The 17,193-nt window shown below is 41.9% G+C and overlaps 1 protein-coding gene across 1 annotated transcript in view; it reads left to right on the forward strand.

Annotated features, from left to right (window-relative positions):
- Nucleotides 1-15,615, forward strand: part of snx29 (sorting nexin 29) — a 679,392-nt gene extending 663,777 nt beyond the window's left edge. Inside the window, exon 21 of the mRNA XM_033040302.1 lies at nt 13,110-15,615. Within this exon, the coding sequence (XP_032896193.1) occupies nt 13,110-13,236 (127 nt within the window). The 3' untranslated portion in view covers nt 13,237-15,615. The remainder of the gene's footprint in view (nt 1-13,109) is intronic.
- The last annotated feature ends 1,578 nt before the right edge of the window (nt 15,616-17,193 follow it).

Here is a 17,193-nt window from a genome sequence, read left to right on the forward strand (position 1 = left end):
CGTTGAGATAATCCAGGAAATTATAGGTTGGTGAGCCTCACATCAGCGGTAGGGAAGCTGTGGGGGAGGATCCTACAGTGTAGGATTACTCACACTTGGAAGGTAATAATTTGGGATTATTTGGGACAGGCAGCATTGCTTTGTCCACAGCGGGTCGTGTTTTATGAACTTGATTGCGATATTTGAGGAGGTGACAAAGTTGATCTGTGAGGTTAAGGTGGTGGATATTGTCTGCATGGATTTTAGTAAGGCATTTGATAAAGTCCCCCATGGTAGGCTAATTTAGAAGATTAAGATGCATGGGATCCACAGTGACTTTGTAGTTTGGGTTGAGAACTGGCTTTGTTCATAAAAGACAGAGGGTAGTGGTGGAATGATGTTATTTAGCTGGACGTCTGTGTCCAGTTTCCACCAAGGATCTGTGCCGGGACTCTATTGCTTGTCATACATATAGACAACCTGGATTTAAATTTGGATGGGTTGTTTGGTAAATTTGCGGATGACACTAAAACAATATTGATGTACAGAGAGATCTTGGGGTCCATATCCCTTCCATAACTCCCTGAAAATGGTAACATGAGCGGGTAGTGGAGAAAAAAGGTGTGTCGCATGCTTAGGGTAGAAACTCAGAGTCTTTTACCCAAAGTGCAAATGTCAAAGGTTAGAGGGCATAGCTTTAAGTGAGAGGGACAACATTTAACGGAGATATGCGTATTTGTTTTTGTAGTAGCCATTACATCTAGTGTGCCTAGAACAGACATTGTGTTCTCGGCACCCACCACTCTTTACACAGAGTGTTACACAGGTGGGTGGTTAGAACATGATGCCAGGGGTTAAGCAGCAGATATAACAGTGGTGTTTAAGAGGCTGTTAGATAGGCATTTGAAAATGCAGGGAATGGAGTATCGATCAGATGCAGGCAGAAGAGATTGGTTTAACTTGCCATTGTGCTCAGCACATACATTGCGGGATGAAGGGCCTGTTCCTATGCTGTACTGTTCTTGTGTGTGTGTGTGTGTGTACTGCCACTGCCATGCAAACTGAGGAATGAAAGATTAAATAAATAATATTGCAAAAATTCATGATTTGACACAGTGCATGAAATTTTCCAATCATGTGCTGACTGAATCATTGCCTAATAGAGTATTTCTATCATTTGACATCCCTTGGCTGAATATGTTAACATTTCTTTCCCATTAGAGTCATAGAGTGATACAGTGTGGAAACAGGCCCTTCGACCCAACTTGCCCACACCGGCCAACAATGTCCCAGCTACACTAGTCCCACCTGCCTGCGCTTCAAGCCTGCCTGTTCCTCCAAACCTGTCCTATCCCTGTACCCGTCTAACTGTTTCTTAAACGATGGGATAGTCCAAGCCTACAACTACCTCCTCTGGCAGCTTGTTCCATACACCCACCACCCTTTGTGTGAAAAGGTTACCCCTCGGATTCCTATTAAATCTTCTCCCCTTCACCTTGAACCTATCTTCATTGGTCCTCGATTCCCCTACTCTGGGCAAGAGACTCTGTGCATCTACCCGATCTATTCCTCTCATGATTTTGTACACATTTATAAGATTTTCCCCTCATCCTCCTGCGCTCCAAGGAATAGAGACCCAGCCTACTCAACCTCTCCCAATAGTTCACACCCTCTAGTCCTGGCAACATCCTCGTAAATTCTTTCTGAACCCTTTCGAGCTTGACAATATCTTTCCTATAACATGATGCCCAGAACTGAACACAATATTCTAAATGCGGTCTCACCAACGTCTTACATAACTGAAACATGACCTCCCAACTTCTATACTCCATTCTCTGACTGATGAAGGCCAATGTGCCAAAAGCCTTTTTGACCACTTTATCTACCTGCGACTTGACCTTCAAGGAACCATGCACCTGCACTCCTATATTCCTCTGCCCCACAACACTACCCAGAGGCCTACCATTAGGCCCTGCCCTTGTTAGACATCCTAAAATGCAACACCTCACACTTCGCTATATTAAATTCCATCAACCATTCCTCCGCCCACCTGGCCAATCGATCCAGATCCTGCTGCAATCTTTCACAACCATCTTCACTATCGAAAGACCACTCACTTTTGTATCATCAGCAAACTCGCTAATCTTGCCCTGTGTGTTCTCATCCAAATCATTGATGTAGATGCCAAACAGTAACGGGCCCAGCACCGAACCATGAGGCACACCACTAGTCAGAGGCATCCAGTCTGAGAAGCAACCTTCCATCATTACCCTCTGCTTCCTTCCATGGAGCCAATTTGCTATTCATTCAGCTACAGTATCTCTCCTTGGATCCCATGCGATTTAACCTTCCAGAGGAGCCTACCATGCAGAACCTTGTTGAATGCCTTACTGAAGTCCATGTACACATCTACAGCTCTGCCTTCATCAACCTTTTTGGTCACGTCTTCAAAAAAATCAGATATATGAGACACGACCTCCCATGTACAAAACCATGCTGACTATCCTTAATCAGCCCTTGCCCATCCAAATGCCTGTATATCCTATCCCTCAGAATACTCTTCAGTAACTTACCAAACTACAGATGTTAAGCTCACCGGCCTATAGTTCCCAGCATTTTTCCTGCAGTCCTTCTTGAAAAGAGGTACAACTTTTGTCACTAGTTACAGGCCTCCAGACCGAGAAACAACCTTCCACCATCACCCTCTGCTTTGTTCCAAGGAGCCAATTTGCTATCCATTCAGCCTGTTCATTATTTACCCTCCTACCTTGATCTCTTTCAGCTCACAATAAAGGAACATCATAACCTCTCTCTTGCAACCTCTGGTTGGTGGTAGGAACTACAGATGTTGCACATCTCCCCCATTTGCTTAGCAATTTGTCACATTTCCATTTCACACAGTTTTTAAACCTTTACATTTTCATTAACTATGTTTTGCATCTACTTCATTTTGTTGGTTCACATGCTTTATCAATGGTGTTTTATCATTAATGTTTTATTATTATAAATGTTTAGTGTGTTCTGAGTCATTCGTAACTGTCACTGTATGTCATGTTGTTACTTGTGGGTGGAGCATCAAGGCAAATTCCTTGTATGTGAATACTTGGCCAATAAACTTACTTACTTACTTACTTGCTTTGCAGGTTATTTTTAAACTATATACAGGTTCTCATTTTAACAAAAAGGACTATATCTAAACATTGCACCATCTTTTTCATTCTTGGTGGATAGCCAACCAATTTTGTGTTTGTAGTTTTGTATCGGTACAGCAGATGTCCACAGCAGAAGTTCCCTACAGGCTGTTTGCTCACCTTTATATTCATGCATGGTGCAGAGAACAAATGCCAAATAATTAACGTTTAGGAGAACTTAAGCAACAAATTTATTTTGCTCTGGAATTCATTGACTCCGATCCCATTGCATGGGTTTCGAGTCAAATCTTGACTATGCTTTGTCTCCACAGGTACTGCCTGACCCACTGAGTTGCTCAGCAGTTTGATCTTTTTTCACTAATACATTTTTTGATGAGTTTGTCAGTCTCAGTACCTGAATCATTCAACTGTGAAAGCCCTGATATGGAGGTTCTAACTGCATTTCCAAAAAACTCTGGTTTAGTGCAGACTTTTTCAAACTTTTACAACAATGTAGTTCCACTCTTGTCATTTACCTTTTCAAGAGGATCATCATGTTTTATTATATTTACAAACAACAGTGGTAAAGATTATAAAAAAAACTCTTCACAGCAATAACTACCATTCTATCCTCCCCTGAGACTTTGTTTAAATACTAACTGCAAAATGTGTTTTTGATAGGGAGCTTTGTGAACTGTTTTTGAAATTTATAAATTTATACTGCTGTTAACTGGTATTGACATTGGCATTGGTTTTTTATAGTCACCTGCACCAAGAAACAGTAAAACCATTGTTTTGTGTGCTATACCATACCAAGGTATACCATACATGAGTACATCAGTTAGTACAAAAGTGAAAAATAAGAGTGCAGAATTACAGCTACAGAGGAAGTGCAGAATACAAAGTTCAAGGACATTTAACCATTAACAATTACAGCACGGAAACAGGCCATCTCGCCCCTTCTAGTCCGTGCCGAACACGTATTCTCCCCTAGTCCCATATACCTGCGTTCAGACCATAACCCTCCATTCCTTTCCCGTCCATATAACTGCCCAATTTATTATCAATGATGAAAACGAACCTGCCTCCACCACCTTCACTGGAAGCTCATTCCACACAGCCACCACTCTCTGAGTAAAGAAGTTCCCCCTCATGTTACCCCTAAACTTCTGTCCCTTAATTCTCAAGTCATGTCCCCTTGTTTGAATCTTCCCTACTCTCAGTGGGAAAAGCTTATCCATGTCAATTCTGTCTATCCCTCTCATCATTTTAAAGACCTCTATCGTCCCCCCTTAACCTTCTGCGCTCCAAAGAATAAAGCCCTAACTTGTTCAACCTTTCTCTGTAACTTAGTTGCTGAAACCCAGGCAACATTCTAGTAAATCTCCTCTGTACTCTCTCTATTTTGTTGACATCCTTCCTATAATTAGGCGACCAAAATTGTACACCATACTCCAAAATTGGCCTCACCAATGCCTTGTACAATTTTAACATTACATCCCAACTTCTATACTCAATGCTCTGATTTATAAAGGCCAGCACACCAAAAGCTTTCTTTACCACCCTATCTACATGAGATTCCACTTTCAGGGAACTGTGCACAGTTATTCCCAGATCCCTCTGTTCACCTACATTCTTCAATTCCCTACCATTTACCATGTACGTCCTATTTTGATTTGTCCTGCCAAGATGTAGCACCTCACACTTATCAGCATTAAACTCCATCTGCCATCTTTCAGCCCACTCTTCCAACTGGCATAAATCTCTCTGTAGACTTTGAAAATCTACTTCATTATCCACAACCCCACCTATCTTAGTATCATCTGCATACTTACTAATCCAATTTACCACACCATCATCCAGATCATTGATGTACATGAGGCATTGAGGTAGGCTGGAAGGTCAAAATTAATCTTTAGCATTTAAGAGTTCAGATATCAATGGGGAAGAAGCTTTTGGACCTTCTGCCCGTTGGGAGAGGGGCAAAAAGATAATGACCATGCATTATTAGCCACGGCGTCAATGTAGTTGGACTGGGACAAATTATTGGTGATATTTACACCCAGGTACTTGAAGCTCTCAACCACCACCACTACAGCACCATTGACATAGACTGGGTGGGGGGTGTACTCTACCCCGCATCCTGAAGTCAATGACCAGCTCCTTCATTTTGATAACATTGAGGAAGAGTTTTGTATGTTGCTAAACTGTCCATCTCTTTCCTGTACTCTGTCTTGTCATTGTTTGACATCCAGCCCACTATGTTGGTGTCACCTGCAAACTGACAATTAAGTTAGAGCAGAATTTGGCAGCAGGGTCGGAAATTTGTAGCGAGTATAGTAAGGGCTGAAACCGCAGTCTTGTGAGGTACTGGTGTTTAGAATTATAGTGGAGGATGTTTTGTCACCTATCCTTACTGATTGTGGTCTATTGGCCAGGATGTTAAGGATCCAGTTGCAGAGATAAGTGCTAAGTCCTAGGTCCAGGAGTTCAGAGATGAGTTCACTTTAGTTTATTGTCATGTGTACCGAGGTTCAGTGAAAAGCTTTTTATTGCATGCTAACCAGTCAGCAGAAAGACAATACATGATTACAATCAATTCATTTACAGTGTATAGATACATGATAGATACATACTAAGCAAAGTCCGGTCATGGACATAGTCATGGCCCGAGGGACATCAGAGGTAGATAGTATTTCAGCACTGTTCTCTGGTTGGGGTAGGATGTTTCAGTTGCCTGGTAACAGCTGGGAAGAAACTGTCCCTGAATCTGGAGGTGTGCGTTTTCACACTTCTGTACCTTTTGCCTGATGGGAGAGGGGAGAAGAGGGAGTGGCCAGGGTGCGACTCATTCTTGAGTATGCTGCTGGCTTTGCCGAGGCAGCGTGAGGCATAAATGGAATGAATAGAAGGGAGGTTGGCTAGTGTGATGGCCTGGGCTGCAACCACAATTCGCTGCAATTTCTTACGGGTCCTGGATGGAGCTGTTCCCAAACCAATATGGTGTTGAAGGCAGAGCTCTGGTCTTCAAACAGGAGTCTGACGTAAGTGACCCAGTTATCCAGGTGTTCCAGGGACGAGTGCAGGGCCAGGGAGGAGGTGTCTGCCATGGACCTGTTGTGGCAGTGGGTGAATTGCAATGGATGCAGGCTGTCCAGCAGTCTGGGGTTACTGTGCACAGTGACCAGTTTCTTGAATGATGCATTTCAGAGTTACTGGATGAACAGAAGCAGAAAAACATTCCTTGAGATTGCTAAAATAGGAAAGATATCGGTGTACTTTTTTCCTATTTTCTGTTATATTATATCCTATTTTCCCACATATTGACGTAAACCAGCCTGGGTCTGAGGTTAAAGGTTAGAATAGTATGAATCCCAGAAAACCTGGTCATTTGCTTGCAAATGAGTGTAAAGCAACACGAGGAGATCATTTTTGATTGATCATATTGATCATATGGACAGCATTTTTGTTTGTTGAAATAATTGTGTTCATCGTTTTTCTTTATTTTTTGTAGTTTTTGTACTTTTTCAGTGGTGGTATGAAAGATCATTCTATCATTTATATAGTCTATCATTTCAATTAGCTGCTGTGATTTAAAAAAAATCTTTATATTCTAATTACAATAGATTTGGCTATTTCACATGCATTTATAAAAGAGCAATCTCATTAAATTAGCAGAGACAAACAATGAGATATTGTGGGGCTGTGGATCTATTAAATGCCACCGATGGGAACAGAATTAAATTCATATCCCATGTGTGAAAAGGCTGAACTTTAAAGTAATTTGTTTATTTTACATATCGAAACATATATATGATTGATTTGTATGACTTTAAATGAATCTTACCCTTGTTAAACTTACAAAGAAAATATATTGTTGCCATTTGTCATTGACTGGAACAGAAATGTACTGATAAGGTTTTCTAGTTAATTATTTTGGGTAAATGCCAAATTAACTTAATCAAGACAGATTGTCAATGTGTAAGGTACACAAAAAAGCTGGAGAAACTCAGCGGGTGCAGCAGCATCTATGGAGCGAAGGAAATAGGCAACGTTTCGGGCCGAAACCCTTCTTCAGACTGATCGGGGGTGGGGGGGGCGGGGACAAGAAAGGAAAACGGAGGAGGAGCCCGAAGGCTGGGGGATGGGAGGAGACAGCAGGGGGACTGAGGAAGGGGAGGAGATAGCAAGGACTAACAAAATTGGGAGAATTCGATGTTCATGCCCCCAGGATGCAGACTCCCCAAGCGGAATATGAGGTGCTGTTCCTCCAATTTCCGGTGCTGCTCACTGTGGCCATGGAGGAGACCCAGGACAGAGAGGTCGGAGACGGAGTGGGAGGGGGAGTTGAAGTGCTGAGCCACCGGGAGGTCAGGTTGGTTATTGCGGACCGAGCGGAGGTGTTCGGCGAAACGATCGCCCAACCTCCGCTTGGTCTCACCGATATAGATCTGCTGACATCTAGAGCAGCGGATGCAATAGATGAGGTTGGAGGAGATGCAGGTGAACCTCTGTCACACCTGGAACGACTGCTTGGGACCTTGAACGGAGTCGAGGGGGGAGGTAAAGGGACAAGTGTTGCATCTCTTGCGGTTGCAAGGGAAAGTGCCCGGGAGGGGTGGTACGAGAGGGAAGGGAAGAATTGACAAGGGAGTTATGGAGGGAGCGGTCTTTGCGGAAGGCAGATATGGGGGGAGATGGGAAGGTGTGGCGAGTGGTGGGGTCACGTTGGAGGTGGCGAAACTGACGGAGGATTACTATTTGTATGTGACGGCTGGTGGGGTGAAAGGTGAGGACTAGAGGGACTCTGCCCTTGTTGCGAGTGGGGGGATAGGGAGAGAGAGCAGTGTTGCGGGGTATGCAAGAGACCCTGGTGCGAGCCTCATCTGTGGTGGAGGAGGGGAACCCCCGTTCCCTGAATAATGAGGACATTTCAGATGTCCTGGTGTGGAACGCCTCATCCGTGGAGCAGGATGCGGCATAGACGGAGGAATTGGGAGTAGGGGATGGAGTCCTTACAGTAAGCAGGGTGGGAAGAAGTGTAGTCCAGATAGCCATGGGAGTCAGTAGGTTTATAGTGGATGTCGGTCAGAAGTCTATCACCTGCAATGGAGATAGTGAGGTCAAGGAATTGTAGGGAAGTGTCGGAAATGGTCCAGGTGTATTTGAGTGCCGGATGGAAGTTAGTGGTGAAGTGGATGAAGTCAGTCAGTTGTGTGCGGGTGCAGGAGGTGGCACCAAAGCAGTCGTCGATGTAGCGGAGGTAGAGGTCGGGGATGGGGCCCTGGTATGTATTGAACAAGGATTGCTCGACGTAACCGACAAATAGGCAGGCATAGCTGGGGCCCATGCGTGTGCCCATAGCTATGCCTTGTATTTGGAGGAAATGGGAGGAGTCGAACGTGAAGTTATTGAGGGTAAGGACCAGCTCCGCTAGGCGGAGGAGAGTGTCAGTGGCTGGGTATAGGTTGCTTCTCTGGTCGAGGAAGAACCGGAGGGCTTTGAGACCATCCTGGTGGGGGATGGAGGTGTATGTGTCAATGTGTAAGTTGTGCATAGTCAAACTCAGACTTGGTGATACATCCTCTGCATCATAGACACAATGGATCTGCAGAGCACTTGATTCCTGTAATGGGTAAAGAATGGAAAACGGCACTATGGCAATGTGCAATATGTGAAGCATCTTTCAAGGCTTATTGGATAGGTGCATTAAATCAGTTCAGTACTGTTTACTTTACTTTATTGACGCGTGTGCCGAGGTACAGTGAAAATCTTTCGTTGCGTGCTAGCCAGTAAATGGACTGTGCCATGAGATTTATTTATTTAATTTTGTCTATGAAGCTGAGCTGTAAAAACATGGAGGTTTCCAAAGTCCAAACCATTGGTGAATTGTATGGTCCTAATTGTCGTTGGTTACCGAGCATGTGTCCGTGCAAGTTTTTTCTGATTTACAGACTTATTGCTTTACAGTAAGATGGGAGTGGACTTCTTATGTACCACAATTTTGACTAAACTAAACATTCAGCATTAACATTCCTGAGTAATCTATCTATTTTGAGTTCCATATCAATATATTTAAAAAATCTAAAACAAGGAACTGCAAATGCTGGTTGACAAAAAATGACACAAAGCGTTGGAGTTACTCAGCGGGTCAGGCAGCATCTCTGTAGAACATCGATAGCTAATCAATCTATGTTCTTCAGTGATGCTGTCTAACCCACAGAGTTACTCCAGAACTTTGTGTCTTTTTTATTTAAAAATTCAGTTCGTTTTTCATTTATAGCTGAGTACCACAGCTATTATATTATCATGATTAACTGCTATTATTAAGTATAAGTTTAAGGTAAAAAGAGTTCAGTAGCGTAGTTCCTTTTCTACGTTCAGATTTATCCATCTGCTACTTCCTCCATTCACCTTCCATTTTTAATGAATGCATCTTTTATGGGCCTGTCCCACTTAGGCGACTTTTTAGGCGACTGCAGGAGACTCTGCGGTCGCCACATGGTTGCCGGGGAGTCGCCGGTGAGTCGCCTTCATGGTCGTGAGGCGTTCCCGCATTCTGGGAACTAGTCGCGGCCTCATTATAGCCGCCGCAAAATTTTCAACACGTTGAAAAATTAACAGCGACCAGAATGAACCCGTCATGGAGAGCAGTGAGAATTCTTGTGCCGTAGGTGGGTCGCCAGGAGGTCCTAGTGGGTTGCCAGGAGGTCGAAGGTTCTCGGAGGTTCTCGTAGGTTGTAGCTGGTGCTGACCGGTGAATTTCATTGCCTCATTGGGAAAAAAAAATCTAAGCAGTAGTTTTCAGAACCAAGGATAACCGACCGGTAATGTTAAATGCCCGCCGAGCTTCACAGCCGTGTATCTCTGGCTTCTTAAAAGTTGTCTCCACTCCTTCTCCCTCCCCATCTCCCCCCTCTCCCTCCCTCTTTTAAAGGACTTACCGTACACTGTGCTTTAGCCGTTTTAATTACAGCTCCAGCTTTCCTGTTCATCGCAGTGTGTGTCTGTATCACCTTGGCCTTGCACCGTGTGAATTTCACTCAGAGAGCGCTCCCCCCGCTTGCCCTGTCCCCCGCCTGCATAACGGGCTGGTGAAGGAAGTGATGTGTGTGTACGTGTGTGTTCCACTCTGACAGTCGCCGGCAGTCACCTGAAAAATCGCCTAAGTGGGACAGTCCCATTAGGTTGTAAGCTCTGGAATTCAATATTCTGACCCCCAAACTTTAACCTCTATGCTTTCTACCCCTCTCCTATTAAGGTGCTCCATAAAATCTACTGCTTTGTCATCTGTTATCTTGCTTGGCTTTGTGTCAAATATAAAGCAACATAGGAGATAAAGGTTTCAGCTTAGTACAAAATATTATGGCGGACCCAGCATGGAGGTAGGGGGGGAAAACAAAGGTTGATCTGGGGCGGATACTTTGTAACCTTGTCAGCGCTCTTCCCGTTGCGACTATTTGCATACTTGTGTGTGGAAGCAAAGAATTTCACTGTGACATGTCACCTGTGACAATAAAGTATTCATTCATTCGTTCATATATCTGACACACGCTGGTTTAAACAGAAGATAGACACTAAAAACTAGAAAAACTCAGCAGGTTTAGTGGGTTAGAGACAACGACCAGTGGTTTGAAACAAGATTTATTCTGAATCAAGGTTCTCTGGTATCACAAGTCCTAACACACAACTGACCACAATGGTGGTCCTCATTCGGCTGGCGGGCTGAGCCCAGAAACCGCACGAAAACCCGACCCCTCCCAGAGTCAGGTGCACGCGGCTTCAGACCGCAGGGTTCGACGCTGGCACGCCCCAGCAGGTGCCGCTACACAGGACAGGCAGCATCTCTGGAGAGAAAGAATGGGTGATGTTTCGGGTCGAGCCCTTCAGACTGAAGAGGTTGAAAACCAGCCATAAAACATAATGACTGGAGATGTGTCTTATCGAACTAAGGGCAGAAATCAGAATCATGTGTTCATCTTTATTGACGTGACACCATAATAAATATATTACAGAAAAAATAATTGAATGGGGTGGCACGGTGGCGCAGCGGTAGAGTTGCTGCCTTACTACCACATGGGTTTTCTCTGGATATTCCGGTTTCTCCCACATCCAAAAGAAGTGCAGGTTTGTAGGTTAATTGACTTCTGTAAATTGTCCCTGGCGTGATGGATGGAACTGGTGGTATATGATAGATTGCTGGTCGGTGTGGACTTGGTGGGCTGAAGGGCCTGTTTCCATATATATGTTTTACATATATCTTAATTTCATTGAACCATATACGATTGAATATGTGGCATTATTTTCATCTTGTTTCTATAGCCAAAGGGTAAGGTTGATTGATTTATTTGTGCAGAACAGTGATGGAAGTCTGACTCTTGCCTTGTTTCTCTGTTTTTCTCTCTCTACATATGCATAACAGCATGAATTATAAGGTACACAAAAGTGCTGGAGAAACTCAGTGGGTGCAGCAGCATCTATGGAGCAAAGGAAATAGGCAACGTTTCGGGCCAAAACCCTTCTTCAGTCGGGAGCTTACTGTGTTTAAATTGCAGCTTAGACTACAGTTTAAAAGTAATTCATTAGTTATCATTAGAAGAAATGAGTAGGTTGGCACAGCAGTAGGGTTGCTGCCTTACAGCACCAGAGACCCGGGTTCGATGATGACTACGGGTGCTGTCAGTCCGGAGTTTGTATGTTCTCCCTGTAACTGCGTGGGTTGTCTCTGCACCCTGGTTTACCCCCACATTCCATAAAAGTGCAGGTTGTAGGTTAATTGACTTCTGTAAATTGTTCCCAGGGCGTAGGATAGAACTCCTGTACGGTGACCGGCGTGAACCCGGTGGGCCGAAATGCCTATTTCCAAGCTGTATCTCTAAACTAAACTAAAATCCCAGGAGTGTGCAGAGCTGGAGAAGGTTACAGAAATGAGCATGAGATTTCAGAATGCAGGTGTAGGATGTGCAGCCCATGTAGATCAGTGGGTACATGAGGATGGGTGAATGGGGCATTTTCAGTTTGGATATGCCTGCCAACCTCAGATGTGTTGAGTATAGAAAACTGGCCAGTGGATCATTCGGGTAATAAAGAATGGTTGCCAGTTCCCAAACATCACAGGTGAGGACCAGGAGGAGAATTATTATTTTTTCCCCAAATGCTTCAAGGATAACCTACTGGTGCAAGTCTTTTTTTACTCTCCACCACACTGACAACCCCTCAAGTCACACTCAACCTCCTTTAGAATTATGTTTAAGATCCTTGTTTTAGCCCATACTGCGTTCAAGTTAAAGTTACTGGTGGTTGAAGTTGTTAAGGTTTAGAAATGCCATTTCTCATCACTTGGATTCTTTCTGTGTCTGATCCAAAATGAAGCACTGCTAGTCCCTTAAACTATTTTCACACCATTTCTCACAAATCAAATTTTACTGATACACACTGCCTTAAACCATGTATATTTGAGACTCCATGTCAGTGCAATGTGTCAAGTGAATGCACATCAAATAGCGAAAGGCCTAGATATAGTGGATGTGGAGAGGATGTTTCCACCAGTGGGATAGTCTAGGACTAGAGGTCATAGCCTCAGAATTAAAGGACGTTCCTTTAGGAAGGAGATGAGGGGAATTTCTTTAGTCAGAGGTTAGTGAACCTGTGGAATTCTTTGCCACAGAGGCTAAGTCAATGGTTATGTTTAAGGCAGAGATAGATAGATTTTTGATTAGTACGAGTGTCAGGGGTTATGGGGAGAGGGCAGGAGAATGGGGTTATGGGGAGAGATAGATCAGCCATGTTTGAATGTCAGAGTAGACTTAATGGGCCGAATGGCCTAATTCTGCTCTTGTCACTTATGACCTTATGACATTTGCTATATTTGTGGTCTCATGTGATTTGTAGACATGACTCTGGGAATCTCTGTGCATTGTTTTTAATTGTTTTTAAGTGAGGTGATCTGAATTCCAAATTGTTAACTATTCTTTAAATATTGTTTTTTTACCTCCACAGTGATTTACAGCCAACGGGAGAACCTGCGAATATGACAAAGTCAAAGGTCGCTTCTAAGTTTTCTAGGTTGAGCAGGACTCACCACAGAGAGACGAGGAATCCTGAGCCGCAGAGTGGTGACTTATGACCAGTTAACGGTCTGAAGATCTCAGCACACTGTTCAGCTGCTCTTTATTTGAACCATCAAATAACCCTTCCATGCACAGTTGATTTAGAGGAAGAAGATAATGCTTCAGTGTTATTTCTTGTGAAATGATGTGGGAATATGGTACATTTTCATGCACCTTTCATTGTCGGTATCTTTGAATTTATTATTTGCCTTAAAGAACCATCAAGATAAAGTAAGACTCCTTTCACCTGCAGAGTTTGAAATATTTACAATTTGCCTTGATTATTTATTTTGGTGACACAATCAGAAGATCTCTCAATTACTATTTTTTTGCCATGAACTCCAAATGTGATTCCTCATCCTCCAGAACTATATCAACTTCCGAGTGTTCACTTTAACACCTTCGAATACACTCCTTATCTGTGTATAATATCTTGGAGAAAGAAAGATTTCTGTACCACTTTACAAAAAACACTTATCTCATTTTACATCACGTACTCAATCGATAAATCGAGTAAGAGTTTCAAGTTGAATACAATTTTTTCGATGAGAAATGGCGGGAGCTTTTCTCCTCTCTTCCCGACCTTACATAGACAGTGTGAAGAGAGGTTTTGTTAATGATAAGATACTCAATATGAACTGGAAACCCACGCTATTAAAAAAACAGCATTTTGTGTAAAATAGCTTCCAATAGCCTGAAATCCAATGTCGCCCTTACTTTTGTTTCTCAGTACAATTTCCAAATTTGATTCTTTAGTTTATATTTGTCACTGCAAATTTATGAAGCCAGAGGCTGAGAAACAACTGCAGCTCGAGATAGGCAAACTGCTCAAAGCATCAGAAAGAGCCTTATCAGTTGACACAGATCCTACTTAGTGGCTGGTAGAGACCACATCAGTGACACGGTTTCTACACGCAAGTTATGAATAACCCAGGAACAATTTAATAACCTTCACACCTTAATCCTTTTTGTAAGATTTTTAGCAAGGTAATCTTGACTTTACTCCTTTACAGTGCAGAATGGGGATTATAAAGAAAATGTTTTATTGTCATCATGCAGCATACAGACGTCAGATCACGACAATAAGTAGTTGTTATTCTGAGCTAGTACTGGCATTCAGTGCTCAAGTCAGAGCTACAAGCCCACAAAGGCAAGGGTTGGGTACCACAACTTCATACATTTTAATAAATTCCAAGATAATACCTACTAGGTCTTTTTCCAATAAGAGGTCACTAACATGCATTCAGAAATATTAGCCTTAAAATTAATATAGAAAGCAAACATATAGTACATATTCTTAAAGCAGCTGTGAATTTTAATGCTTAAAATATCACTTTTAAAATTATACTTAAATAATAAGTATAATTGACTTTAAGAAAACAATGTTTATTTTGAATATTTTCTTTACTTTGAGACTTGCACTTTTACTTCTGGGTATATTTTTTAAACATTTAATGAAATTTCATTAGAACTCTCCCATTTATGAGTATCGCCAAGGCATATTTTGCACCCTGCTTAAGTGTACTTGGTGACGACTATTTCTCTGAAAGTTTACATTGTAAATATGAATAATATGATTTGCCATGCAAGGGAAAATGCTTTCCCTCTTGAATTCCTTTTCAGCTTTTATATTAAATATATTTCTGCATACGATCTTTTTAAATCAATGTATCACCCAGATACAGTCATGATTCATCTTGAAAAGCAAATCTGCCAGAATTACAAGCAAAGAATTGTCCATCTCAAAATATCGTCAAATTACAATGATTTCACTCCTGCTTTTCTACTTTTACTCCAAATTACCCCAAATTTCTCAAGTTTCTTAATCAATATGAGACCAAGTCATTTTTGTACTCTGTGCTATCAATCTGCACCACTCCCATTAATGGCCCACTGCAGTAATGCAGCCTTCACTAATCCATCCGACTCACACTTCAACTGCCCAAGTTTACTCCTATCAATTAGTGACATATTTATAATGGATATGGCATTCGTCATCCAAGAGGTCTTGAACTTGCTCAGTCCACTGCGTGCAATCTTGATGAAAGAAGACTTAGGGTCAGTGAGATGGAACAAGCTAATGGCGAACATGCTAATGTTTTCCAGAAAATCTTTTAGCGATTACATTTATGGGCACTTATTCAAACTATTGACTCCCATGTTGGCACTTGTACATTAGATAGGTTGGCTCTGATATCAAACAGATTCATCTCTCCCCTGTCAATGTGCAAAATGTAGCATTCAATTGATGTTAAGCACTGCAGTTAAAATTTTACTTGTCATTAGAAATGCATTGAGGAAAATATTTCATCCAATTGTGTATAACTTGGCCATTTATAAGTGAAATGGCCAAGTTATACACATTTATAAGCTTCAATAAATATGCATGATTATGATTAAGTGCAAGTTGCTGATTTTTTTTGTTAAACTTAAGTATTTCATCTTTATGAAGTGAGCATTTTTGTAATACTGCTTGTGGATGATATTCAGTGGCATGACTGTTGAGGTTATGCATTGAAGTTGTGCAAGGAAATTCTCAGGCGGAGTACACCTCTATTCCCCTTCAAGCCTATCTTTTAAAAATGTAGTAACAAATGTAAGTAATTTTACGTTGGATACACTGTGGTACTTCCCTACTCAACTGGTGTGGTCAATTTATTTTCAAGCAGGAGCCTAGACATGAACTTTCACTTTGATAAGAATGAATATCAACCTGGCAACTGATCTAGAGATGTATCATCACTAGAAAACATTCCACTGACTGGGGACTCCAATAGGTTCAAATATTAGAAAGCTTCCTACAGCTAGGTCACTGAAGATAGGCCGTCCATTCAGTTCAAAGTTCTGGACTCCATAAATATGTTGAAATATTTTTGAGACCAAGTTGAAATTAATATTTTGAGCATACATTACTCCCTTATTAGCATTCATTTGTGAGCTTAATTTGCACTGGGATGTATATTTGTTCAAAGTGGCTTTATAATAAGCTGAGGAAACCGGCGTGACAGAAACTAGATCAGATTCCCTTAAGTTATTGATTAGAATGGATGGCTGCAAAGTAATGTAATATATTTTCTATTATATCGATGAAAGGACAACCGGTCACTACACCAGGCTTGACATTTCGTGACTAAATTCATGAGTCATCTTGCTGTTTTTGTCAGTGTTTGGTATTCATTGATGATTTTGCCTTACAAAAATGAAAAGTCACTTTGGTGTTGGTGCTGTGTGCAACTTGTCCAGCCATCTCCATTCATTGTTTGTAGGAAGGAACTGCAGATGCTGGTTTGAACCGAAGATAGACACAACATGCTGGAGTAACTCAGCGGGACAGGCAGTATCTCTGGAGAGAAGGAATGGGTGACGTTTGGGGTCGAAGAGTCTCCACCCGAAAAGTCACCCATTCCTTCTCACAAGAGATGCTGCTTGTCCCGCTGAGTTACTCCAGCATTTTCTGTATATCTTCCATTCATTGTATAAGATACAAGGAATGGTGTCAGAAGAGGATTTTATCCAGTGCAGTCTAAAGATTGCATCAACCACAGAGAACATTATTTATATACTGATGACAACGTAATATCTTGTTATTTCTTCATCATCATGTTCGGTTTAAAATACATCTTTACTATTAATTTCATAAAGGCAGACTAATAATGAACAGAATCTAGTGATTCATTTGAAATAGATATTGAAGAACTGGTAAATCAGAAGGGGAAGCAAAAAGATCGATAGGCGTACATTGAATAAAGGTTTCCTTAACAAAAGTATTGTTAGCATCTATGCTCATTTATTTATACATGCCCAGCTTCCGATTACTAATGTTAATGATCTGTGACTATTGTCACAATGAGTGTTTGGTTCAAGATAAATCAAACGTTCATCTCTAATTACACATTCTGTAAACTGGCAGCATTACTTGCATTCAAGAAACCAACTGTGATGTCATTTGGGAAGGGGACCATTTGTCAATATGT

The sequence above is a fragment of the Amblyraja radiata genome, chromosome 22 (genome assembly GCF_010909765.2).
Source record: "Amblyraja radiata isolate CabotCenter1 chromosome 22, sAmbRad1.1.pri, whole genome shotgun sequence".
Taxonomy (NCBI): Eukaryota; Metazoa; Chordata; class Chondrichthyes; order Rajiformes; family Rajidae; genus Amblyraja; species Amblyraja radiata.